The sequence below is a fragment of the Bos grunniens genome, chromosome 20 (assembly GCF_055505025.1).
Source record: "Bos grunniens cultivar Pamir isolate PY7600 chromosome 20, Bosgru_T2T1.0, whole genome shotgun sequence".
In the NCBI taxonomy this organism is placed as follows: domain Eukaryota; kingdom Metazoa; phylum Chordata; class Mammalia; order Artiodactyla; family Bovidae; genus Bos; species Bos grunniens.
Genome location: NC_141184.1, coordinates 34,754,843 through 34,782,182, shown reverse-complemented (window position 1 = coordinate 34,782,182; position 27,340 = coordinate 34,754,843). Strand labels below are relative to the sequence as shown.

Here is a 27,340-nt window from a genome sequence, read left to right as displayed (position 1 = left end):
CTACCTGGAAAGATGGAATTGTATATGCTGTTCCAAGTCTTTTCTCACTGCAGAAGAATGTGTCCTGGCCTTTGTTTAACACCATGACACAGAACGGAGCTATTTCAGTTATTTAACATCTCCTTTTTATATCTTTTTAATTATATAGCTTGTCTTTTTCATGGGGTCATAATCCATAAATCTGTATATTCTAAATTTATTTCTAATAACCAGCCTAGACAGACTCTCTGCCTCTGGTAAATACCATTAATTTGTTTAACAAGAAGACATGCTTAGCATGCTTACAAGGGGACTTGACTAGATCACGTCTTTCTGCAAGTGAACAGTAGAGGGAGAAAATAGATTACAAGCCTGCTGCTAACTCTTTTCTTCCCAGGTTTGTGTGTCTCAGATCCTTTTTGTTTTATTCTGTCAGTTTCCTTTGGCTTTTTTTTTTTTCCCCAGATTTGTTAGACTCGGGGATTATTTCTGAACCATACTTTGGATTTGTCTGTTATCTTTTCATTTAGCATCATTTAACGTGTTCCTGTTTCCTTTTATTTCTTACAAGCCAGTAATTAATCTCTCCTCATCAAGGTAGCCAGTTTTGATTAGACTCAGGTGCACATCTTAGAGTTCAGTCCTTCAGTAGTGGTGCTGTGTGCTCCCCTGTTGCAGCGTATCGTGTGGCACCTGTGTCTTTTTTCTTTCACTTCTCAGGACAGTGAGATGAATCGGTGAGTCTGGCTCATGTTCCATGCATTGTCCATCAGCATTTTACCTAATTTGGCATCTACTGATCCTTTCTAGAGTTATTATTTTATCAGGAGTTGCCATATGAAAATATACTTTTTTTCTGCACATAGATACTTAAATTTATTTTCTTTATTATTTCTTTGGGGAAAGCCAGGATAAATAGCATTAAGTTCTTTTCATACAAAACTTCTTAGGTAAAAACTGAATGACGAGAGAGGTTAATTTGGTTAGAACTTTCTTTTAAGATTTGGCCAGTGAATCTGTTGAGTTTGCCCACTAAGTTGTGTAAGTGTGAGTGGCTTCCGTGTTACTTTCTTACGTAGTATAGGAGCAATGCGGTGTTTTCCATTCTTTATGGTTTATCTTTCATGTCTTGTTTGTTATATAATTTCCTTAGAAACTGACTGCTATAACTGGTAATTAACATATTCTGTCTGTCTTTACAGATTCGCATGAAAGGGTCCCTTCCTTCATTGAGTCCTTTCCCTGAGTCGTTACTTAATTACTGTAAAGGAGGTGTAGCATTCTTTCGACCTGGAGCAGCTGGAGACCGGAAGCTTGATGAAGCGTCCATTAAAGCAATAGGTTTGTCCAGAATGAACTTCTTGCTTGGAAATTTGGCCTAAATATTAATAATGATATATTTTGCATTTGATTTTGGGATGTTTCCATGTAATGGAATACTATACTGATAAGGAAAAGAATGTGTGTGTATGTTGCCACCATGGAAATATATCCAAGATACATTATTTGGGGTGGCGGGGGGAAGAGGGATAGTTGCAAAACTGTATAGATAGTATAATTTTGTATATTTTTGTGTACTTGTATTACTTTTGATAAAAAATTGTTTTGTATTGGAAATTATATTTCTAGTATTGAAAAATTTTAAACTTAAACGCCTATCAATAAATGATTTTTCAAATAAAAACAATACAATATGAAGTAGAGCTATATGTATTGACTTTGAAAAATATCCACAACATACTATAAGTTTAAAGCAAGTAAACTACTAGTAAATAGAGTAGTTTTTATACTGTATAGTGTTTTTAATATTTTCATGTAACTGACATGTATGAAACATTCCGTAATAATATGTGTAAAAATTCTGTAGGATCTCCACAACTTTTATACAAAGGATTGAGGGTGAGCATGTTTCTTTTATAATCAACAATATAAAAACATTTATTTTGGAACAAGCCAGCAGAGGTGAAGTTTTGTAATGTATATACTCATACACCCTCCTCTCGTATTTCCATTCTTGATTTAGGTTCCTTCAGAGAGCTTTGTGCTTTGTGTTGGATGCTGCATGTCCGTGATAAGTTATCCTGTAGTTGCAGGCAATATCAGAAGGCAAGAGAAAATGTGGAGGAAAAAAAGGTATTAACTGCACAAGAGTAAGAAAAATGCATAAATATTACTTGGGAAATTATTGCTTGATAGAATATTTTACTGTTTGTTACTACATTCCATTAAATCATTGAATCATTATAGTCTGTGTAAAGCGAAAAGCAAATGATCCTTTCAATATCCATATAGGACCTTGAAGCGAAGTTTGACCCCTGTCTGGTTGAGCACTGTCTCAGTGCGGTGGAATGGGCTTACAGAATGTTGCCCTTCTCTCGGTTTTCTAATATTGAAGAGCTTATTCAGGATCTGATTTTGAGCCTCATTGCAGAACTGCCACCAATCAGAAAGGTAGGTGAAAAAATTAAATCAGAAACTTTAAAGAATTTTAATTTTGTTTTAATTAAGAATGATGTTGCTTATAAAACTCATTTTAAAATTTTTCTGAAGGTAGCAGAAATTTTTGTGAAGGCATTTCCCAATCCTGAGGACATAAGAGTTTCTTTAAGAGAAAAATATCACTCTCTTCAGCAGAGACTCAGACACTGTGTTGTGAAAGGTAATTTTTGTCATTTCTTAGGCATCTGATAAATTGCTGAAGATTTTCATTTTGTTTTGAAAGCATTTATTTTTTCATGCTTATGTTTTTATGCATTTCTCTTTTGAGATGAAGAGTATGAGAAGGCAAAAGTACTTCCTCATTACACTATCACCAATTCTGTTGTTTTAGAATCATGCAAAACTAAGTTCATGTCATGCCTGTCAGTAGCTGTGTGACCATAGGCAAGTTGCCCAGCATCTCTGAGCCTCTTTTCCTTATTTGTAAAATGAGTATATTAATACCTGTGTTATGAATGTATATTCAAAGAGGATTAAGCAAGATAAAATATATAAAATGAGTATATAATGTTTTGTGTGTATATATATATATAAAATGCAGATATTTTATTGAAAACTAGTTTTTTCCTTTTAACAGTTATTTATGCTTCTAATTTACAGTTATTTGCATTCAAGATGACCTTTGGAAAAATTTTTATTGTAGAAAAGTATAAACAATATCAAATTTAATGTTTTTAAATGTGCAGTTCAATGGCATTAAGCACAGGCACACCTTGGGGATATTACACCTTTGGTTCCAGACCACCTGAATAAAGTGAATAGTGCAGTAAAGCAAGTCACATTTATATTTTTGGTCCTAGTGTGTATAAAAGTTATGTTGACAGTGTACTGTAGTCTATTAAGTGTGCCCTAGAAAAAGACAATACTAATGTAAAACTTTAATTAAAAAGCACCTTATTACTAAAACATGCTAACCATTATCTGAGTCATAATCATAATTGTGAATCATAATCTTTTTGCAGTAGTAGTGTTAAAGATCACTGATCACAGATCACCATAACAAATATCATCATAATGAAAAAGTTTGAAATACTGTGAGAACTAGCAAAATGTGACACAGAGACATGAAGTGAGTAAATGCTGTTGGAAAAATTCTGCCAGTAGACTTGCTTGATGAAGGATCTCCCCAAACCTTTACCTACAATTTTTTACAAATTACAGTATCTGTGAAGTACAATAAATGAGCTATTTCTGTAAATTCATAATATGTGGACATTTTTAAAGAATTCAAATTGCTCTCTGTAGAACTATAGTCATTTAAGTCTAGTAACATCCTATGCTTGGGCATTGCATTATTGTACTTAAACTCTATTTGTGATTTATATTTTTAAGACATTTTTGAAATCTCTAAAATGTCCTGTTTATGTATTAATGATACTTAAAAGTTTTCTGTCGGCAGTCTTGAAAAACTCCCTTTCCTGTGGTTTCTTGTTGTATGGTTTATGGTTTAGTCGCTAAGGCTAAGTCGCATCTGACTGTTGCAATTCCATAGACCTGTTCTTGTTACCTGAAGTCAAATAGGTGTTTTTGTTCTTTGGATAAAAATGTACTTATTTTCTCTTGTTTGCTACTGTGCAGGAATGAGAAAAATGTTACTGATTCTTTTTATAATTATCTGATGTTTGAAATAAATTACTTCTAACATTTTCATTTTCCAGGGCATACTTTTTTGTGGAGTCCCATTTATTCTTCTTTAATGGACTTTTTCTAGCTTCTGAAGTTCTACCTTAAAATTATGGATCATAACTTTCTAACAAATATTGAAGGAGGCATGATCTATAAGACTGTGAAACTAAGCCCTCAGTTAGATTTCATGTTCCCAGCAGGGGACCAGAGTTGGATCCCCTTATGTCTTGAGTTGAATTATTTTAATGAACTTTAAGGCCTTTTGTTCTTTTCTTTCTAGGTTCCCAAACAGAGGAGATGATGTCTGTTATCATGCATTCTATCCATAAAGTGAGGGTGAAGGCTCTAAAACGTGTGCAGAGAAATATAGGTTCTTTTGAAATGAATATATGGGAGCCAGTTGAAGAAGAAAAGCCAGCTGAGGTTGCAGGTTCTGACAGGTTTTCCTTGGGAACGAGTCTGAGCCGGAGCACACTCACAGAACTGGGCAGTTCTCTGGCCCACAGTGATGCAGATACGGCCGATACCCTCTCAGAAGCTTTGTCAGCTGAAGAAAAAAGCAGGACACATTTCTGTCAAAGGTACAATTGAGATCTTTAAGTAGAAAGCATTCACTTCCTTTGGGAGAAAAAAGTATTTTCATGCAACTGCTGACCTGACTTCTACTCCCAGCAACCTCACTGACTGTATTATTAACAATGAATGATAAGTGCCATACTCAGAGGAATGTCAGAAGTGTAAAATGAGACCTTACATTTGAAAATCCACTTAAAGTATTACTGAGATACTAAACAATTTTGCCATCTGAAGGTATAAAATGAGTAGATGAAATTCTAGAGTTTACTGGAGGACTTTTTGTTCTTTTAGTAATCTTAGACCTAAATAGTTTAGAGTTATTTGGTTAGCTGTATTGTTTTTAGGGGCTTCCCTGGTGGCTCAGTCAGTAAAGGATCTGCCTGCAATGCAGGAGTCTTGGGTTTGATTCCTGGGTTGGGAAGATCCCCTGGAGAAGAAAATGGCAACCCACTCCATTGTTCTTAGGGTTTTCATGGCAAGAATTTGTACATCCTTTTTTTTTTTTTTAAACACATTCATCTTTGAAGCTTGTCTATAAATTGTCAAGAAATTCTTGCTTATCATTTTAACCTCTTTTACTTTGATTTAAACAGATTTTTTTCCTTTATAATTCCAGTATCTACAATGCAATTTATCCTTCTCATGACTTAAGAGCTATATAATCAATCTTATCTTGTTTAGGTGAAATGGTGTCTACTTCAAACATCTGCTTAGACGGTAGCTAGAAGTAACACGAATGGTGTGCTTGCTCCAGCAGACAGCTGCAATGTTAGCACAGGAACACCTCGGAGGCTGCTTGCTATGCAGTCTTAATAAGAAGAGATACAGTGGGTTCAGCCCAGGTGCCTAACTGGAACCTTTATTTCTTTTATTGAGGGAACTAGGGATTTGTGGTCTCCCTAAGAACTATGTTGAAAAGAAACAGATTTAAGAGTAATTATGGTTAGGTGCCTGCCCAACAGGTTTCATAGCAGCAGAAAGTGTTTAAAAAAAAATACCTGGCTTTTGTGTGCTAAAGAATCCTGAGGGCAGTCCTCCTTGCTCATCACACAGGGAAGCTGAAAGGGACAGATGCAAGAGAGAAACTGGAAACCGTAGACTAAGATGTGTATTGGTGGCTTGTGATTGTTACTGATTTTGTATTCCTAAATTCTGACCTGTTAGAGGACCTTTTTTTTTTTTGCCCAGAAAAAGTCTTTTTTTTAATAGTGAAATTTCCTTGAACACATTTTAGTCTTTTTTAATATCAGATTTCTCTTTTGATATTACTGTTATATTTTTTGGACTCTGAATGTTCGGTTCTAACAAGTGTTTAGAGATCATTTAGTCCAGCTCCCTCGTTTACAAGACAGGTAGTCAAGGCATTAAAAAATGATAGGTATGACTTAAACAGTGGAGAGAGTCTTTATTGTCAATCAGTTTTAGTGATTAAATGATCTTTAATTTGTCTTTTCAAACTTAATTTTGCTACAGAAGTGCCCCAAATCACATGGAATTAACATTGACTGGTAAGCCCAAAGGTAAAAAGAAAATATATAATCAAAAGGAAAACCCTCAAAGAAAAGAAGATTGTGAAAAGTTATTACAAAATGCACTTCCTGTAATAGGTGTTTGGGAATTTGAACGTGACGATGACGAATATATTAAATTCCTTGAACTCTTCTTGAGTTATGTTCTTGAAAGAGACCTACTTGGTTCCAAGGATGCTGGCATTCCATTTCTAACTAGTTTTTCTGGACATCTTAGAGAACGTGAACTTAATTCTTTACTTTTTGATGTACATACAACATTAAAACGACGTCACAGCAGAACCAAAAGCCAGAATGTGTTCAGAGCCGGCTCCTGCTTTGTTGTTGCTCCTGAGTCAGATGAGTGTGAAAAATCAGAAAACCAGTCACTTTCAGCTTCCGTACTAGCTAATCAAGGGATCAGGCATTTTTCCGAGAACCCTCTGAATGAAGTCAATAAAAATGAAGGGAAGAGTGGGTTGTTCGGTTTAAAACAGAAGTCAGTTTATAGAATACCAGATGACAATGCAGAGAAAACTTTAATACAGAGACTGTCAAACCATAGTGTGTGCATTCCCCAATCCACTGAAACTAGAAGATGCGCTTTCAAAGCAATTCAGTGCAGTGATATTAACCCGCAAGAAGATCTTCCTGTAGCACTAAATAACACATGTGGCAGTACAAGAAGGCTTCTGGAATGGATGATAAGATGGTCTGATAAAAGGCTGCTCTGCGACTCTGGACTCACCGGGCCGTCCTGTGAGTATAGTCCTGTCATTCGTGTAAAGACCTCGACAGCCGCCGTTCTTACGTCACTTTGGCTTTTGGAACAACCCTATTTTGCTACATATGAGGCAAAAAATGCCATCGTTAAGGTAAATGCTTGAATTGCTTATGATTAGATACAAATTAGAATTCTTATTTTAGATTGAAACTATATTTGTACTTCCCTACCTAATAAAGAATCAATAAGCAACAGAATTGATGATAATGCTAATTATAATCTTTACCACCTAATTTTTAAAAGTAGTTCCTTTAATTCTTCGGAGAGGGCAATGGCACCCCACTCCAGTATTCTTGCCTGGAGAATCCCAGGGACGGAGGAGCCTGGTGGGCTGCCGTCTATGGGGTCGCGCAGAGTTGGACACGACTGAAGTGACAGCAGTAGCAGTAGCAGTTTAATTCTTAGAAATGATTTATTAAGGTTAAAGTATTTTCAGAGAGGCTGTGAGATTTTGAGGTTCCATGTGTGTTTATAAAAAAGAAAAAGAAGGAGTTTCGTGGTGGACTAGTGGTTAGAATTTGGCACTGTCCATGGCATGGCCCCACTTCCATCCCTGTTCAGGGAACTGAGATTCTGCAAGCTGTATGGCATGGCCAGAATAAAAAGAGAGATAATTTTAAGTGATATTACAAGTGGTTATTACATTTATATTATTACTAAATGTCTTTATAATAGTAAAGAAAGTGAAAGCAACTTTACATTTTTATTTCTGTTGTCCTATGACCTGAAAACATTGGTGATTTACCTTTCAAGTTTGTAAGGCTGATCTCTTTTGAATACTCAAGGTAGTCAAGCTTGTTTTTCTAGGTGGAATAATGAGTTAGCCATTGCTTTAGCATCAGAACTGAGTATGAGAAATGCAATGAATACTCGATAAATGAGTAAGAGACTTACTCAGAAGTTCTGTAGAAAGTATTAATAATCTAAAAATATAATGAAAAGTAAGGGATTCAGTAATGAATATTAAGTACTATAAATGGTTTGTTTTAGGTGCTAGAGAATAATTCCCCTGGGCCTCAGAATGGACCCAGTATAGAGAGTGATTGTAAAACAGATGCTGGCTGTTCTGTTGCAGTATCCGCTCAAGGTGGGACTGAGGAAATAAATGATCAAAGTGAATCCTGTCAAAGTATCTGGAAGTAAGTTGCTGATTATAGGTACCTTGTTTGATGATGTTTGGTCTTGAAGGAGACTTGAACCCTTGAAAGTTACGGAAACAAGCATTTCTTTAAACTAGAGAAGCAGCAAGGAGTGCTTTCTGAAATATTTTAATAATACGTTACAAATTTTGTTTCTTTCCATGTTTAGCATATATCTTCTGAGACAGGAGCAAATTCATCCCAAGAGATTCCTTTATTATGTTCATTGACTTCCTGTGTTTTTATTTAATATGTAGCACTATGAGGAATATATCCTTGAATACTAAAGCTGAAGGCTTGGTAGCAGGAAGATTCCTTTATGGGAATGGGAAATTTAGATAAGCTGAAATTATTCTAATCTGAGTAAATAAAAATGGGATATTCAGTTATTCATTGAACCTTTTTAAATTCATTTTTTATTCTTCATTTTAACCTTTTATTGATATTCTGCTATGTGCCATATGTGGTTAAAACAAAGACCTCATAAGTATGAAAGCTTAGTTTGTTTTTCAATTAACTGAATCTGTTGAAAGCAAACTCTTTGTTCCCAAGTATGAGTTACAATTTTAGCTGCTTCATTTTTGTCAATAGAATGCCAACAGATGTAAAAAATCCTGAAATAAAAGGAACCAAAGATGAGATTATTTCTGTCACTGATGACACTGAAAAAGAATTTGTAGATATCGATGAGGCTCTTATAGAAGTAGAAGCATTTACACAGGAGGAAATGGATGTATACCCATCAGACCATGAAGGTCAGTTTATTTAGCTAATCTTTTTGTTTGACCTTACTGATTTGATAGGGTGAATGATTAAGAGATAACTTAGTCTTATATCTAAATTGGCATGTTTATAAAATAGCCTAAATCCAATTGTTTAAAGAGAATTTCATATTTTTGAAATGTTAAGCATATTAACTTGTAACCTGAGTTTGGAGTCTTTTGCCTTGCTGTGTTAATTATTTTGAGTCTCTTCATTTCTGTGAACCAATCCTGTGAACCTTTCCTTGGCAGGCTTCTTTAAAACAGCAACTCTCAGAGCTTTATATGGAATTATACACACTGATATAAGCCCTCTCAAGGTGTATCTGGACTCACTTGGTGAAGAGGGTTTGTCTCTAGGTGTTAAAAAATATTTTTGTAAGGAGGATAGGAAATGTTTCTGCCATCATGTTTCCTGTAATACTCCTGAACCTTCTGAAAAGTAAATTGATTAACTTTCAAAAGGTCTGTGTTTTCTTTCCTCTTGTTTCCCCATAGAGGATGCCAAAATATTTGCCAAAGAACCTGTTGAAAGTCCCAATATTGCCATTTACATGCAGATGCAGACCTTACCACAGCACTTAGAAAAGGTAAGTGTGTAAATATGGATTGTTGTTTTTTAGTTGCTCAGTTGTGTCTGACTCTTTTGTGACCCTGTGGACTGCAGCCCACCAGGCTCAACCATCCATGGAATTTCCCAGGCAAGAATACCGGAATGGGTTGCCATTTCCTTCTCCAGGGGATCTTCCCAACCCAGGGATTGAACTCGTGTCTCCTGTGTTGGCAGACAGATTCTTTACCACTGAGTCACTGGGAAGTCTTCGTAAATATAAAGTTACTCAAATCATACTATGGTAACACTGTAGTGTTTTTATTCAGTATACCCAACCAAGGCTATTGTCTCTTAAAAGTATACTGTGAATCGTAAAGTATAGCCATGCAGCATTTTTCTTTCACAGAAATTGTGTTACTAGTAAGATCTAATACTTTCAGGCAATGAAGTGTTAATTTCATAAATTGCTGTAGTAAATTAATTTAGCCAAGAGTGCTGCAAGTGTTCCTTATTCAAAATGTATAAGTTCATCAGTAGTGTGCAGCTTTTGCACATACATGCACTTTCATGTATTATTTGTTTTCTCAAAACACTATACACTAGATTTCCAGGTAAGACAAAGACATTTCTAATTATTGAAACAATTCCTTTAAGAGAGATTAGTGGTTTTTTTTTTTTTTTCCCTCATTTTCTAGTTGTTTTCACAGTGTACAGTTGGCCCTTAAACAACATGGCATTTAGGGGCTTTGACCCCCCCTGCAGTCAAGAGCGCACGTCCAGCCGTCCCTTAGTGTTCACAGAGGATTGGTTCCTGGGCCTGGTGTGGATTCAGCCAACCCCCAGATTGTGTAGTAATGTATTTATTGGAAAAAACAAATCTGCACATCAGTGTACCTACGCAGTGCAAACCCGAGTTGTTCAAAGTTCCGTTGTACTTAGGTAGTAATGTGTGTGTAATTTACAGATATGTCATAAATACATTGTAAATGATTTCTAGTGGCATCATTTGTCTTTGCAGTTTCATACACTCGGCAGCTTGAGGTGCTGGGCTTGAGGATCACAGGATGAAGATCTGGTCAGAGCGGGCTGGGAGGACACTTCAGTGTTTGCTTTCTCACTTGCTTTCAGACTGTTTTTGTTCAGGCTAGTGGCTAATGTGAAACCCAAGATACCACAGACAACAATACCTGTTTCCCCTCTTTTCTTTTTTGGGTACTATTAATTTTAGCAGCATTCCACAGGAGAGGCTCAGTGTCCAAGGGAAGAACCACGGGAGACGTGTATGGAGGAAGAATCGACTGAACAGAAGGGGTAAGGGGGACAAGTCGGGGGGGCTTTCAGGGCTCACCTGGGATGCACGTGATGAAGAGGAGTCTTTTTCCTCATAACTGACAGTATATGTTTTACGGTGATACTGTGTTCCTGGTGAAATGGTAACTTCAGTTTAATAGCAGTGGTAATGATGATTTTTAGTAAATGTTATACTTCTCAATTTTGTTAGAGTGAGGTAAATAATAACGTCTAAAATACCTTTTGTTCTCCTATCACTATCAGTCTTAAAATATAGCTAGAAATACCCAGAGTTTATTCACCTGCTAATTAAGGCCCTCCCTGTCCCTACTAGTTTCATTTTTATTGGGTGAAAGTAAAGAATCATATTAGCCATAACATATGCGTATGATCTTTCACTATTGTGGTGTGATCATTGCACACTGTCTGCAGGGCTTCAGTGGACACGTACTCTGCTTGCTAGCTTATTATTGCTTCAAGGATAGCTGAAGACAAATTTTCATATGTTGCAGTTTGGGCATGATTTCTTAATTGTTGGGATTTTTGAAGTTTTGAATTTTTAGGAGTATTTTGACTAAGGAAGGCAACTCAGTTAAATTCTCTTTCTCTTATGTACAAATTTTGTTCAGGCCGTCTGTGAATAATTAATAAAAGAATATGTTTAATGTCCTGTGTCTTTACAAGTAATATAAATGTTTCTATTAATAAAAAACTAGTCATTGCAGTTTCAGATGTGATAATGGGCTCTGTAGTGTTCTGAGCAAAGTGTCTGCTTCTTCCCAGGTAAAGTTTGAGGTCCCAGCTAACTTCATTTCCACTCATTTTGGATTATATTATTTCTGTTGCCAAACATTTAATAATGTTCAAGTCATGTATTAAAGCCATCCAGACAAATTCTTTGCTTTTATTTGAATCTCTTACTATTGCTATGGAGACAAATGTAAATAGATTGTAATTATGAGCTAAGCATTACAGAGGATTAGAGGATGTTTAGACTCTTAGATGGCTGAGCCTTAGATCACCTGTATCTTAGATAATGTGAAGAGTATCTTCCTAATTGATTATTAATCTTTAATTACAGTATGATCGAAGCCTCTACAGATCTTGAACACATCATTCCTCATTCGTTTTGTGTAGATACAAATTCAGAAGTTTCTAGGTAAGCATTTTTGCATACTGTACCATTCTGATATAATTACAAATAGAAAAGAGAAAAAAACTTTGCCTGCTGTACCATTTTGAAACAATTACTAAACATCTTGACCAAAAACTAAGTAAAATGAAATCAACATTATGCTTTGAAAGATCAAAATAGGTATCCATTTCTGACAACTTTACGTTTCTCATTGAAAGATTTTCCTGTAACAGTTGTGTTTTAAAGATATGCAGGAACTATTTTAGAACAAGTCTCTTCCGAAAAAGAGAAGTCATAGGTATGTTATTGAAAGAGATAGTTCTTGCTCATGTTCAGCCTTCAGCAGATTTCTCATGAAATATCAAATGCCTTTAATTCTCTCAGAGAATAGTCATCCAGTTTATCTTTTGAATTTCTTTTCCAGTGGTTGAAGTATATAAATGGTGTTGAAATCAGAGAATGATACAGCATAAATTTGCTTTAGAAAAATTCTCCATAATTAAAATTTATCTCCTTGCTACTTATTAAAAAGCAATGGCCAATAAAGTTGTGTTAAAACAGGCAAGTAAGTTGTAATGTCTGTTCTTCATGGATCTCCCAAATAGAATTCTGTTATCGAGCACATGCTTAATAAAAAGGCTCATATTATTGCTAGAAGGGAATGAGTGTAAATCCAAATAAATCTAAACACAGTTTAATATGTTATTTTCTTTTTAGAGACAGTGATCAGTTCATTTGGACATGATATTACGTGCTCCCTACATTGATTTACTTATAAAACATTGAATACTTCTTGTGTTTTAAGGACTCATCCTCAAAAAATCATTTTATTAAAACAAAAACTTACTTTGACTTTTAATTTTTATTTCTAAATGAGCATTTTTTTGTTAGGATGTAGTTATTACTGTAAACTCTCTGATTTGTTTGGAAATGAAATATTCACAATACTATTGGTTCACGTTTATTGAAGAACAGCAGGAGTTTGCCCTACCCATGTTAGAATTAAACATATTTTTAGAAATACATTTATTTATTTTTGGCCATGCTGGTTCTTCGTTGCTGTGCGAACTTTCCTCTGGATGCAGCAAGTGGGGGCTAGTCTTTGGTTGTGACGCTCAGGCTTCTCATTGCGCTGACTTCACAGGCTCTAGGGCGCGTGCGCTTGGAAGTTGTGCTTCCCAGGCTCTCGAGCACAGGCTCGATGGATGTGGCACACGGGCACAGTTGCTCCGTGGCATGTGGGCTCTTCCTGGGTCAGGGTTCCAACCTGTGTCTCCTGCATTGGCAAGTGGATTCTTTACCACTGAGCCACCAGGGAAGCCCAGAATTAAACGTATTTCTTAACCCATACTTTCCACAGTTTTCTTTAAATCCACTTTGGATCTTTAAATTTAATCCAAGAGATATATTCCTAAGTCAAATGACATCGTCTGTCCAGCTAATCAGAACGATTGCACAGGTCTCAAACTCAGATGCCTACAGGGACCCGGCAAGTAAAATAAATGCGTGAGCTGTCCTGGGCATTGTACCACCACAGGGCGGGGCCGTGGCTGGCTAGACATCACATGTCCCTTAGTTACAGCATTCGGATGAACAGCTCTGCTGATGACAAATGTGTCTGGGGGCTGAGGGATACAGTGAGATAGGCTTTAGGGTTTAAATTTCCTGAAAACTTCCAGAAAGCTTTTAAAATAGAATAAAAAAGTAGGATCAAAATACTCAGCTCATAAACACCATGTGGTTTTTTTTCTTGGTTAATGTGTGCTTTTTATTTATATGCTTCCACATAGTACTCCAGTCTCTGCATGTAAAGATAAATCTTCCTCAGCTCCACCTTTGGCATCAAATGGAGTCACAGTGGCTTCACAAACACCTGGACCAACAGCTCAGCCAACCCAGAGAAGTGAACCCAGGGCTCAGTTATCACAGTCTTCCGATTCTGTTAGGCAGATGCTCCAAGATGAAATGTTTAAATTAGTTCAGGTAAGCACATCTCCGTTTAACCAAGCAAGTCACACATGGTATATACATTAGGTTTTAAAATACGAACAAACTTCCGGAATCTGACGAGTTAAAATTAAATCACAGGGTTTCCGTGCTTTGGGCACTTTTCCTTTGTTATTCAGAAGTCCTAATTCTAGGGCCTAGAGTCTCCACTGTGTTCCCTACTTTTCCTGATGACTTCTTTTTTCTGAGCTCTTGGGAATCCAGAGCTGCTGACAAAAGTGAGGTGGCTGAACAGACCAGCCAACCCCTGCTCAAAGTTATCTGAAGCTTATATTCTGACACAGCCTGTCACGTCATATTTGGCTTGAAATTGTCACCTGCATTTAAAGTGTTGTTCACTTTGCCTTCCGTCATCTTTTTCTCATCTGGTATCCTTTTCTCTCTCTACCAACAATTTTAAAATTATTTCCCTTTCCCTTTTCTGTTGTATTCCTTATACATTAATTCCCCTCACGTCTTTTCTTTTCTTCATGTATTCTACATTCACTTTCATACCTTTCTGTGTGATGCAGTGTATCATTTCTGTACTGGCAATTCTGGGCGCTAATTTTCTCTTTGAATTTATGGGCCCCAATAACAGACGTTTTCAGCATGCTCCACCATCCCATGGAACTTCTTGAAACTGATTTTATTCTTATTCTTCTGAGTCTCTTATTTCCCTTTTCTTTTTAGTAGCATCACCTATTTTACCAGGTTAAAGTTTAATTTTTTGTTTCTGATTTTCACATATTATTTTTTATTTATTGCCCAAACTGCATGTGGAATCTTAGATCCCTGACCAGAGCTTGAACCCATGCCCCCTGCAGTGGAAGCACAGAGCCCCAACCACTGGACTGCCAGCAAGTCCCCTGCTTAAAGTTTTAGAGGCATTTGTCACACTTGTTTTCTGGATTACCTAGAGTCTTTGCCGGTCACTGCCCTGCATATTTAACAAATTCTCGAGGTAATTCTGATACACACAAAAGATTAAGAGTCACTGTCTTAGAGAGTCATCTTTCCCTCTTTCACTGTGCATGTTCAGTGTTTTCTTCATTCTTTTGCCTACGTCGTATGTCTATTTCTTTTTCTTTTTCTTTTGGTTTTACCAGTTTATTGCTACCAACCCGCCTTCCTCCATCCTCCTCATGTGTGAGTGCTCAGTCATGTAACCCCATAGACTGCAGCCCGCCAGGCTTCTCTGTCCGTGCATTTTTCCAAGGAAGAATACTGGAGTGGGTTGCCATTTCCTTCTCCATATTTGCTATTTCTGTAACTGTCACCAACCTTAGATTCTTAGAACTTCATACTTCTATTGTCTTAAATATGCATTTCTGAGATCTTCTCCAGATATTGTTCTAATACTGTTACTTTTCTGTTCTAAAAATCTTCAATGAATTTCAGGTACGGATTTATATACTCTATGATATCAATCGTGTGTTAAAATACAAAGAGTAAAAGGAGACATGCTAAAAATATTAATACTAGTTATCTTTGGGACTAGGATTATGTGTCATTTTTTATTTTCTTTCTTATGCTTCTTTTTTTGTAATAAGCATGTATTTCTTTTATAATTGAAGGGAACCTCCATTTTTTTATTAAATTTGTTTTTAATTGAAGGGTAATTGCTTTACAATATTGTATTGGTTTCTGTCATACATCAACATGAATCAGCCATGGATGTACCTATGTCTCCTCCCTCTTGAACCTCCCACCCCATTCCACGCCCCTAGGTTGTTACAGAGCCTGGGTTTGAGTTCCCTGGTCATACAGCAAATTCCCATTGGCTATCTAGTTTACTTATGGTAATGTATATATTTCCGTGTTACTCTCTCCATTCATCCCACCCTCTCTTTCCTCCCCCAACTGCCCCATGTCTATAAGTCTGGGGAACCTAAATTAAAAAAAAAAAAAAGGCCTGTAGGGTTTCCTTCTTGGCTTGTTTTATAAAGTACAGCTTTTCTCTTCCCTCTTTTCCCACCATACTCTCCCAAGTCCAGTGGTTCTCAGAGTGTGGGCTCTGAACCCTTAGCATCAGCATCACTTAGATATTTGACACACAGGTTGTCAGGCCCCCATCCCAGACCGATTGGAATCAAACTCTGGGGATGGTGCTCATCAAAGAGTGCAAGTCCTCAGATGACGTTGACGCATGCTGCAGCTGGGGAACCACTATGCTAGCCTCTCTTCTCATTAGCTGTAAATTTCCTGCTCCATCCAAGCCAGTGTGTGTACTAGTGATCCGAAAGCTTTTCTGCACATTGAAGTCACCTCATCATCCTAAAAACTACTCATCCTGGCTCACATCCCCCGGATGCTCTGATTTGATTGGCATGGGGTGAGACCTGGCCATGGGGCTTTTTTAACTGCTCCTCAAGTGATTCCATTGTGCGAGGTTTGTCAAGCATTGTGCATACCTTTGCCTTTCACTCGAATAGCCGTTTCACAGGAATTCCTTACTCTGCACCTGTTTCCTGATCTCTACTTTTTTCATTCGTGAAAACCTGTTCACACACCCATTTAGGAATTCTTATTTAATTATCCTCACCCACAAAATAAATAAAAATTAAAAAAATTTAGGCAGTCTAGTTGTCCTCACCTGCTCCATCAGCTCACTCCTTTATGATCCCTGGGATATTTATGTAAACTGCTTCACAGATGGTCTCAAGTCGCATTATGAGTTCATAGTCCTAGCTGACTCCTTGAAGACAGGAAGCTATTCTTTTCCTTTTTTTTTAGATCTCTCCCAGCTATGCTTCATACTCAGCACTTATGGTTGTGACAGATACTAAGATGGAAGTATGACTATTTTGGAATACTCAGATAATTGTTGCTTCTTTGGATCTTTTCATTAGAGTTTAAGATGTTTCTATAATTTTTATTTTATTCTAGCTGCAACAGATTAACTTCATGAGCCTAATGCAAATAGTAGGATCATCCTTTGCTAACCTCCCAGATATGCATCAACTTCTACAACAGTCCCAGTCTGTGCATTTGGTGGGAAGCCAAGGATCAAACCCCACGAGAGGGAGTAATGATGTTGGAGACACCAGTAGAAATCTGAAGGAGAGATTTTTCATTAAACCACAACCCATGGGAGAGTGTGCCAGAGAGCCTGGCAAGAACATCCCACACTGCCATAAAGAAATTGTGCAATCCAATGAAAACAGTAATGGAAACTTCGAGGTAATGCATTTTAAAATACCACTGAAGTTTTCCTCATAGTTTCAGTGGTTAGTTATTTGAATAAATGAGTTATTTAGTAGTTATTATATTCTGCCCACTCTAAAACATATTGAACAGTATTTACAAAATAAGGAGTTTGTAATATATTTTAAAGTTACATCATAGTTTTTCCTTTCTCTTCCAGAATGTTCCACACGGGAGTGTTCCTTTTTGTCAATCAGAAGGTCAGCCCCAGAACAGAGGACTAACTCCAGCATCTCACAGCTTACCAACCACTTCTTTGTCTCCAGTCCCTGCTGGAAACACTCACCTCCACCTTTTGTCCACATCTTCTGCCATTCCAAAGACACCTAGACTTATCCCCACTGCAAATACTTCCAGACCTAGTGATGGTTTCCCTTTGCTTCAATTTCAGCCCAAGCCTGAATTTAAGCCCATTTCCTTCCACACAGAAAGAGTTCCTCAAGTTCCCTTCAGTCCTCTGCCACAGCCTAGAGAGGCTTGGGGATTATCTGATTTCTTACAGCCTCCTTTGCCAAAGACAGCAATGGCCACTACTTCAGTGTCCCATTTGAATCTGAGCCAGTATAATACTGAGGCCATGAAAAAAGCAGTTGAGCCGAAAAAATGGGCAGAAACAATAATTAAAGAAATCCCAAAGCACATGAACTTGGATCAGTGTGTTGGACAAGAAAACTTGACACCTCAACAGGACTCTACAACATTTATGAAACCAGAAAAAATTTTTGATGTTAAACCAGGACCTTTTGAGATATCTTCTCAGAATTCCTCTGGACTTCCTTTATTGCACCTGCAACTTAAACCTCCTTACATGTTTTCTTCTGCCTCAAGAGTATCCGTTACAATTCCACCAATACCTATTAGAACCATGGCAGAAGAAAGAAAATGCCCACGATTATCACTACTTCATTCATGTCTAGGCCCAGAAAATATGGTAATGATTTTTGCAGAGTGTTGCAAAAGCACATTCCTGCATTTTTCATAGCACAAATGTATACTCAGTGAAAAGTTCTAACACATTTATTTTTCAAAAAATAATGCTTTTGTTATTGGAAATAGTATACAGATTTGATTTAAAATAATAATTGGATATCTTAAAGGTTTTAGGGCTTCCCAGGTAGCACTAGTGGTAAAGAACCTGCCTGCCAATGCAGGAGACATAAGACACATGGGTTTGATCCCTGGGTCGGGAAGATCCCCTGGAGAAGGAAATGGCAACCCACTCCAGTATTCTTGCCTGGAGAATTCCACGGACAGAGGAGCCTGGTGGGCTACAGTCCATGAGATCGCAGAGTTGGACACTGGTGAAGCAATTAAGCACGCACAGAGGTTTTAGGTCTTTCTTGTACATCAGTACCAGAGTTTTCTAGACTCTTTCATAGATAAGTCTGAGATCCTGCTCAGAGAAGAAATAAGTAAAATAATATGACCAGTATTCTTATTTATACATGTAGGGGAGTGTATGTATGAGTGTGTTTCTGTCTAGAGTGAGAGAGAGCATTGTTTGAGGTTCCTAGCAATTGTAATATGATTTCCTTCAAATCTATTACAGGTTAAAATTGTTAAATAGACCCAGATCTGTAAGTAGTTTTACTTATTAAAAAAATGTTTCTTTTTTTAAATACTTAAAAAACACAAAGATTAAATCTTTATAAACCCACCAAGTCCTGTTTAAAGTTGTAACCTTTGATTAATGAGATTCAGACTGTTCGGATTCTACTTCTGTTAAGTCAGTATAGTTGAGTGATTCATTCTCTGGTACCCTTCTAAGATTCTAAAATGGCAGTGGGAAAAGAAGTGGTCATTCCTTAGAAAAAATAGTTATCATGCCTCCTTTTCTTCTGAACATATTATGAACAAAAGGAAAGAATTGAAGGAGTAGAGAAGTATATGTTTTTGGAAGGTTTTAAAGACTTTTTTTAAAAATTAGAATAGTATAATAAACCCCCAAGTTATACCATCACCCAGCAACAGTTGTTACCAACGTATCGCTTATCTGTTCCATCCATAATCTCCACCCCTGTGCATCATCCCAGTTCCAAAGAATTTTAAACCGAAGCTAGGCATTATTTAACTTAATTTGTAATTGTAAGAAGATTCTTAATATGAAAAAGAAATTAAGAAAATGAGGACTTCTAGAAAGATTTCTGATTCAGTAGAAAGTTTCAGAAATGATTTCTAAAATCATTTATACGTTAAGATCTGGACACTTCTCATACTTGTTAACTCTGACGTGTTCTGTCACTTGTACATCTTAGTTTAAACAAACTTTTCTCTCAGTTTTTATTAACATGTTGTCTAATTGACATGTTTGTAATTTTAAATTACTGTCCTTTTGTTTCTCTTCTATAGTACCAAAAACCACAACTTATTCCACTTGAAAACCTCATTGCATTTAAACAAAGGCAACAGAACTTGACACATAATTTCTTTGAACAAGGTGATCCTGGACATCTCCAGCTTCTGAAGGTCAAAATAGAATCATCTGAATTGAGACAAGGGAAGGACAGTAGAAAAAGGCAAGTTTTAAGTGAAATTTTATTTGAGCGTATACCTGCAGACATACCGACAAGTTTATTATTAGTGACAACAATACAGTTAAATAGATGGAAATTATCTGGTTCAACCTCTCAGCCTATGCACAATTGCATATTCAGTTTCCTTGTCAAGTATCATGCATTTGAATACATCTTGTGATGAGAAAAATTCCTATAATGTGAGAGACAAATACTAGTATTTTTTACATGCTAGCTGGGAGGGATTGGGGGCAGGAGGAGAAGGGGACGACAGAGGATGAGATGACTGGATGGCATCACTGACTCGATGGATGTGAGTCTGAGTGAAGTCCGGGAGTTGGTGATGGACAGGGAGACCTGGCGTGCTGTAATTCATGGGGTTGCAAAGAGTCGGACATGACTGAGCGACTGAACTGAACTGAAGGAATTCTTTCCTGGCATTCAGTAGGCTGGAGGTTTCTTTTACCTTTTTCTTTAATAGGATGGGAAGTCATCTTTTGCAGCAAATATTTGGTATCATGAAATATTCTATATACTATTCAATACACTGACATAACGTTTATTGTTATTCATCTTACCATACAGACTTATACAGAGCACAGTGGTGTGAATTGTTTCAGGGCACTAAGAAATGTGCATGTGAAAAGCAAGGCCGTGACTTTTCATGAAGAGCATATATAGTGTTTCATTCATAATGGATGTTCAAGACATGTATTCATGGTGGATTTTTACTTAGTATAGAAATTTTTAAAATTTCATGTTTATCAGGCCCTAAAATCTACTACCAGCGCTCTCTTTCCAGATGGTTCTTTCCTTCCATATTTTCTAAGTAAACCCTCTTCAAAGTAAGTTTTCCCTGTAGCTTTTTGGGCCTTCGTTTCTCCTCCCTGGGGTTCCCTCCTTGGAGCCTGAGTTTGCCTGACTTCTTTAAATAGGTCAATGGTGGTATCTAATAGGGTTTCCAGGGCCAGCTTCAAATCTGCAAAAAAGAGAATTTGAAAATTACCTGAAATGTGTAACTCTAACCTGAGTTTCCCATGACTAACAGATAAGTCAGTTCAGTAGTAGAGGAACTAGAAATAACTTTCTTGTGTCCCTGACTTTTGCTTGTATTTATTCTAGCAGAATATCTTGCTAATTTAATTAAATGCCACTGAAAATAATCTATTGACATAATTTTCATAACTGTCTTCCTATATAGCATGATACAGATGAAAAACTGATGTTCCTAAAATAGTAAAAATAGGCTTTACACTGTGATTTTTAACAGACAAAGACGACGAGCTGAAAAAGAACTGCAAGAAGAAAGATCAGAGAAATTAAGGAGAAAACCAAGTGTGACTTTCCAACCGGAGAATATCATCATTAATGATAATGATTCAGAAGTAGTTGTGAAACCCAAGGTACAGAAAAACTACAATGCATTCTTCCCTGGTCTGCGTGTACACAGAGTTCAGAATGTCTGTGGTTTATTTAGTCGTCTGATTGTGACTGGGAGGATCTTAACAACATATTGACCAGAGGTGTATTAACACTTTTATGTTACCCAAACATTATTGACCAGAGACGTTTGAATATTTACTTACATAACAAGTCGCTGGCCACAGGCATTGGTTTCTGCAAGAATCCCCTGGTCAATAATGTGTTAACATCATTAAATACAAAAGTCCTGAGTGTATCCCTCCATACAGGATAGACACAAAGTTATGAATATGAAAAGAAACTTGTTGGCGAATCAAAAACTGTAGTTTAGAGCATCTGCTTATGTGACTTTGTATTTTAAATCACTCTGACTTTTTTCTGGGACATCTTAATGCATATTGTGGGTTTATCCTGTGATAGCTTCACCCACCCACCTCTTTGAGATGCCTCCAAGGTTTCCCCAACATAGGTTTTTTTATACAGCCTCTATTTTATGTCAGATCTTTGCAAACATTCCTTCTAAATTTGGTGACTGTTTACCTATATATGCAACAAGAGATTAAATACAACAGAAATAGTTTTGTTTACTTGAATCTTAGCACCCTTTTTCAGTGAGTCCTCAAGAACGTGTCTGGTGCACTTAGTAAAGTGTTGAGTCCTTGAATAGTTTTGATACTATTTGAGAGTTAAAGCTAGTCTGCAGGAGAAAATTGCATATTGTAATTTAGTAACTGCATTAAATTGGTAATGCTCTTTTTTGTTGCTTGATCTGTGAATTTTGTGAACACCTGTGGAATTACTTTGATAGAATAAGTATTTCTAGAGTTATAAGATTTGAAACTAAACACCCCCGCCCAAATCAACATTCCTCATAGCTATTGAATATTTTTTTCAAAATAATATATGTCTTTGAGTTAGTCATAAATTGATCATTTGGGGTTCATTTAGGAGCAACAAGAACATGATGGTTCCTGGCCTTTGGAAGACTTTGACATTCCTTTTGGTATGTATATGCATGACTAATGTTATGTCTCCATTCAGAGTTCAAATCAGCTTTCTAAAAATGTGTTTATGAGACCAAGTGATTTTCATGTTGTCTTTGACAGGATGGTGTGTGTGTGTGTGTGTTTTGCTGTGTTATCCATTACCGCAGTGGTTGATAGACTGTGACCCAAAGGCCAGACCTGGACCACACCTGTTTTGTTTTTTTTTTTAACTTTTATTTTATGTGGGACTACAGTTGATTTACAATGTTGTGTTAGTTTCCGTTGTGTGTGTGTGTGTGTTACTCGCTCAGTCGTGTCCAACTCTTTGAGAACCCATGAACTGTAGCTCGCCAGGCTCCTCTGTCCATGGAATTCTCTAGGCAAAAATACTGTGGGTTGCCCACACTTGTTTTTGTAAATCAAGTTTAATTGATGCCCATTTATTTAGATATTGTCTATGACAGCTTTCACATTGCAGCAGGGTTCATTTGTTGCAAAAGGGACTATATGGTTCACAAAGCCTAAAGATTTGTTATCTGGCCCTTTACAGAAAGAGTTTATCAGCCCCTATAGTAGAGCAATGTAATTAGTTAGAATCTCAAATAAGATACTGATATATGAGGCCCAAAAGGAAACTATGGGAGAAAATGCCTGGAGTCAAACTAATCATAGAAAATACATATACATTAAAGGAATTAGTTCACAGAAGAGGACTTGTTTATACATTGTAAATTCTTTTCCTTCTTGAATTGATCGATTCATTTCTTACCTTTGAATGTATGTGTTCCCCCAAGGCTTTCTCCCCAGTGTTTTTCACACATGTACACACAAATGCTCTTGTGCCTCTAGGCTTATTCACTGTCACAACTTCAGCTTTTAAATTATTTTGGTGACACTCAGATACACACCTACCCTGTGTCATCTTTCTTTGCTACTTTCTCCTTAAATTTAGCGTGTCCACAAGAATTACCTGGTGACCTCATGGTTAGGATTCTGAACTTTCATTGCCATGGCCAACTTCAGTCCCTGACTGCGAACTGAGATCCTGCAAGCCACGCAAAAAGCAAAAAAGTCAGATTTTAAACTGGCATTTTCCTATTAATGATATGACCATTCATTTGATTGGTCAAGATTTTTACCTTGGAAGTCACCTCATGTCTGTTAGCCCATTCCTTCACTTGACCCTTGATCTGGTGCTCCCTCCATTCCTCGGTGCCTCAGCCCAGCATCAGGCCTCTGTGTGCTGAGCCGTCATCTCCTTACCTGCATGGCTTGCATCTCTCAGCTTCCCAATCCGTCTGGTGTTCTTGCTCCCCATTCTCTTGTCTTAAAACCCTGTTCTCTTTCATTCTTAATAACATTCTTTGTCTTTACAAAGGTAATACTATGTATTAACCAGAGAAAATTTAGAAAATGCAAATAGTATTCTTTGGGGTTTATTTTCGAAATATCTGTACTCACATGTATCTATAAATATATATCTATATCTATCCATATAAAAGACAGTGTTAGTGTCTTAAGTCGTGTCTGACTTTTTTGCGACTCCATGGACCTAGCCCACCAGGCTCCCCTGTCCATGGGATTTCCCAAGCAAGAATACTGGAGTGCATTGCAATTTCCTCCTCAAGGGGATCTTCCTGATCCAGGGATCGAATCCAGGTTTCCTGCATTGCAGATAGATTCTTTATCACTGAGCCACCAGGGAAGCCCTATATATCTTTATATATATAAATAATACCTCCTCTGGTTGTTTATAACTTACTTGTTTTTACATACTAGTATTAAGGTATTTGGGCGTCCCTGGTGGCTCAGTGGTAAAGAATCCGCCTGCAAATGCAGGTGACACAAATATGATCCCTGGGTCACGAAGATCCCCTGGAGATGGGAATGGCTGTCCACTCCAGTATTCTTGCCTGGGAAATCCTATGGACAGAGGAGCCTGATGGGCTGTAGTACATGGGGTCACAAGAGTCAGACATGACTTAGTGACCAAACAAAAACAGCATTAAGGTATATATCTTCCCATATCACTAGATATTCTTCCACAGCTTCATGCAAACATGGGCTCGATAAAGGACAGAAACAGTATGGACCTAACAGAAGCAGAAGATATTAAGAAGAGGTGGCAAGAATACACAGAAGAAATGTACAAAAAAAGATCTTCATGACCAAGATAATCATGATGGTATGATCACTCACTTAGAGCCAGACATCCTGGAATGTGAAGTCAAGTGGGCCTTAGAAAGCATCACTACGAACAAAGCTAGTAGAGGTGATGGAATTCCAGTTGAGCTGTTTCAAATCCTGAAAGATGATGCTGTGAAAGTGCTGCATTCAATATGCCAGCAGATTTGGAAAACTCAGCAGTGGCCACAGGACTGGAAAAGGTCAGTTTTCATTCCAATCTCAAAGAAAGGCAATGCCAAAGAATGCTCAAACTATCACACAATTGCACTCATCTCACACGCTAGTAAAGTAATGCTCAAAATTCTCCAAGCCAGGCTTCAGCAATACATGAACCGTGAACTTCCAGATGTTCAAGCTGGATTTAGAAAAGGCAGAGGAACCAGAGATCAAATAGCCAACATCCGGTGGATCATCGAAAAAGCAAGAGAGTTCCAGAAGAACATCTATTTCTACTTTATTGACTATGCCAAAGCCTTTGACTGTGTGGATCACAGTAAACTGTGGAAAATTCTGAAAGAGATGGGAATACCAGACCACCTAACCTGCCTCTTGAGAAACCTATATGCAGGTCAGGAAGCAACAGTTAGAACTGGACATGGAACAACAGACTGGTTCCAAATAGGAAAAGGAGTATGTCAAGGCTGCATATTGTTACCCTGCTTATTTAACTTATATGCAGAGTACATCATGAGAAACGCTGGGCTGGAAGAAGCACAAGCTGGAATCAAGATTGCCAAGAGAAATATCAATAACCTCAGATATGCAGATGACACCACCCTTATGGCAGAAAGTGAAGAGGAACTGAAAAGCCTCTCGATGAAAGTGAAAGAGGAGAGTGAAAAAGCTGGCTTAAAGCTCAACATTCAGAAAATGAAGATCATGGCATCTGGTCCCATCACTTCATGGGAAATAGATGGGGAAACAGTGGAAACAGTGTCAGACTTTATCTTTTTGGGCTCCAAAATCACTGCAGATGGTGACTGCAGCCATGAAATTAAAAGACGCTTACTCCTTGGAAGAAAAGTTATGACCAACCTAGATAGCATATTGAAAAGCAGAGACATTACTTTGCCAACAAAGGTCTGTCTAGTCAAGGCTATGGTTTTTCCTGTGGTCATGTATGGATGTGAGAGTTGGACTGTAAAGAAAGCTGAGTGCTGAAGAATTGATGCTTTTGAACTGTGGTGTTGGAGAAGACTCTTGAGAGTCCCTTGGACTGCAAGGAGATCCAACCAGTCCATTCTGAAGGAGATCAGCCCTGGGATTTCTTTGGAAGGAATGATGCTAAAGCTGAAACTCCAGTACTTTGGCCGCCTCATGCGAAGAGTTGACTCATTGGAAAAGACTCTGATGCTGGGAGGAGGCAGGAGGAAAAGGGGACGACAGAGGATGAGATGGCTGGATGGCATCACAGACTTGATGGACGTGAGTTTGAGTGAACTCCGGGATTTGGTGATGGACAGGGAGGCCTGGCTGCTGCGATTCATGGGATCGCAAAGAGTCGAACTGAACTAACTAAACTGAACTAAACTGCTTCCCTCATAGCTCAGTTGGTGAAGAATCCTCCTGCGATGCAGGAAACCACGGTTTGATTCCTGTCAGGAAGATCTGCTGGAGAAGGGATAGGCTACCCACTCCAGTATTTTTGGGCTTCCTCTGTGGCTCAACTGATAAAGAATCTGCCTGCAATGTGGGAGACCTGGGTTGGATCCCTGGGTTGGGAGGATACCCTGGAGAAGGGAAAGGCTACCCACTACAGTATTCTGCCTGGAGAATTCTATGGACTAAGTCCATAGGGTCGCAAAGACTGAGCAGCTTTCACTTTCACTGTAGTACTCCAGTGAATATGTAGTATGTTATGCCACATAGCAAGAATTCTCTGACACCAGCTGTAAGTTCTATAATTCGATTCCATTCTGAGACTACTGGCAACCAAGAGTCGCATAGACCCCACAGGTCAGGGGATCAGTCCCCAAAGACTCCCTATTTTCTTTAGATGTCAGCTGCAAACAAGGTTCCCCCAAAACCTACAGTTTTGTCTGATCAAATGTAAATTCAGGAATTCCCATGGCCGTGCCACCCCCCCGCCCACCACAGGTTTACTAATTCTCTAGAACAACTCCAGAACTTGGAAAAGCGCTTTAGCTGTGATTACAGTTTCATTTTAAAGGCTACAACTTGGGAAAAGCCAAATGGGAGAGATGCTTAGGGCAAGGTATGGGGGTTTGAGGACACAGAGGTCCCACTCCTTTTCTGGTACACCACCCTTCTAACACATCCACTTACTCATCAACTTAGAAGTCCCCTCAGCCTTGTTGTCTCAGGTTTTTTCCTGAACTCTCACTACATGGAAAGATCAGATTCCAGTTGCTCTCCCTTCCCTGGAGGTGGGTGTGGGGCAGGGCTGATAGGTCATTTCTGTGGTGAGCAGCACCCTTCCTGAAACTGTCTAGGGGCCTGCAGGGTCACCTCATTAGCCCAAAGGCAGATACAATCAAAAGGGGCTCATCATGAATAACAAAACATGCTCCTCCCGCTCTGGCACTTCCAAGGGCTTAAGGAATTCCGTGTGTGGAATCAAGGACAAAGACCGAATATACATATTTTTCATTATACTGCCATGTGCCATCATTGATACTCTTTCATTCTATTTAGACTCCCTGGGTGATGTCCCAGGAAAATCCTCTTCTAAACCGAGACTTCCATAATAGTGTTCGGACTTTGATTCTACTTCCTGTCAATCTTTTCCTCCAGGATAGAAATTACCTCTAGTCTGAATTCATTATCCCTCCCCCACCAGCTGGTTTGTCCTCCTGTGATCTCTGTCTCCATTTGTGTCACTGCCAACTAAACCCCAGAACACACGCTGTTCTGAATTCTGCTTTCCCCTCCCCATCTCATCCAGTCAGTAGCTAGTTCTTTCTTTCTTACTTTTTCCCTTATTTTTTTACTTTCTTTATAATTCTTAAATTTATCCTCTCCCTGTTATTCCTCACCATTATTGGATGTGTATTTGAACTGCTGCAGCAGCCTCAATAAAGAAAGATTGCCTTTCTTTAATTTTATCCACTTAAATTATTTTTCACACACTGGCTGGGGTGGTTTTTCTAGAGCACTAGTCTAGAAGGAAATGGCAGTCCACTCCAGTATTCTTGCTGGAGAATCCCAGGGACGGGGGAGCCTGGTGGA

General features: G+C 38.0%; 1 protein-coding gene across 17 annotated transcripts in view; it reads left to right on the top strand.

The window, feature by feature from the left end:
- The window catches only part of CPLANE1 (ciliogenesis and planar polarity effector complex subunit 1), a 107,120-nt gene that overhangs the window by 36,868 nt on the left and 42,912 nt on the right, over positions 1 to 27,340 (top strand). For 11 of the 17 annotated variants that reach the window (XM_086361460.1, XM_086361468.1, XM_086361465.1 and 8 more), the window contains 17 exons: positions 1,182 to 1,320; positions 2,003 to 2,112; positions 2,272 to 2,434; positions 2,534 to 2,638; positions 4,385 to 4,685; positions 6,154 to 7,063; positions 7,963 to 8,111; positions 8,703 to 8,866; positions 9,371 to 9,462; positions 10,654 to 10,736; positions 11,797 to 11,874; positions 13,641 to 13,833; positions 16,726 to 17,019; positions 17,204 to 17,974; positions 19,393 to 19,559; positions 20,827 to 20,959; positions 21,927 to 21,981. In XM_086361460.1, the coding sequence (XP_086217586.1) occupies positions 1,182 to 1,320; positions 2,003 to 2,112; positions 2,272 to 2,434; positions 2,534 to 2,638; positions 4,385 to 4,685; positions 6,154 to 7,063; positions 7,963 to 8,111; positions 8,703 to 8,866; positions 9,371 to 9,462; positions 10,654 to 10,736; positions 11,797 to 11,874; positions 13,641 to 13,833; positions 16,726 to 17,019; positions 17,204 to 17,974; positions 19,393 to 19,559; positions 20,827 to 20,959; positions 21,927 to 21,981 (3,907 nt within the window). Of the gene's footprint in view, positions 1 to 1,181; positions 1,321 to 2,002; positions 2,113 to 2,271; positions 2,435 to 2,533; positions 2,639 to 4,384; positions 4,686 to 6,153; positions 7,064 to 7,962; positions 8,112 to 8,702; positions 8,867 to 9,370; positions 9,463 to 10,653; positions 10,737 to 11,796; positions 11,875 to 13,640; positions 13,834 to 16,725; positions 17,020 to 17,203; positions 17,975 to 19,392; positions 19,560 to 20,826; positions 20,960 to 21,926; positions 21,982 to 27,340 lie in introns of those variants that run through there. The other 6 variants (XM_086361463.1, XM_086361469.1, XM_086361467.1 and 3 more) reach the window with 2 other exon arrangements.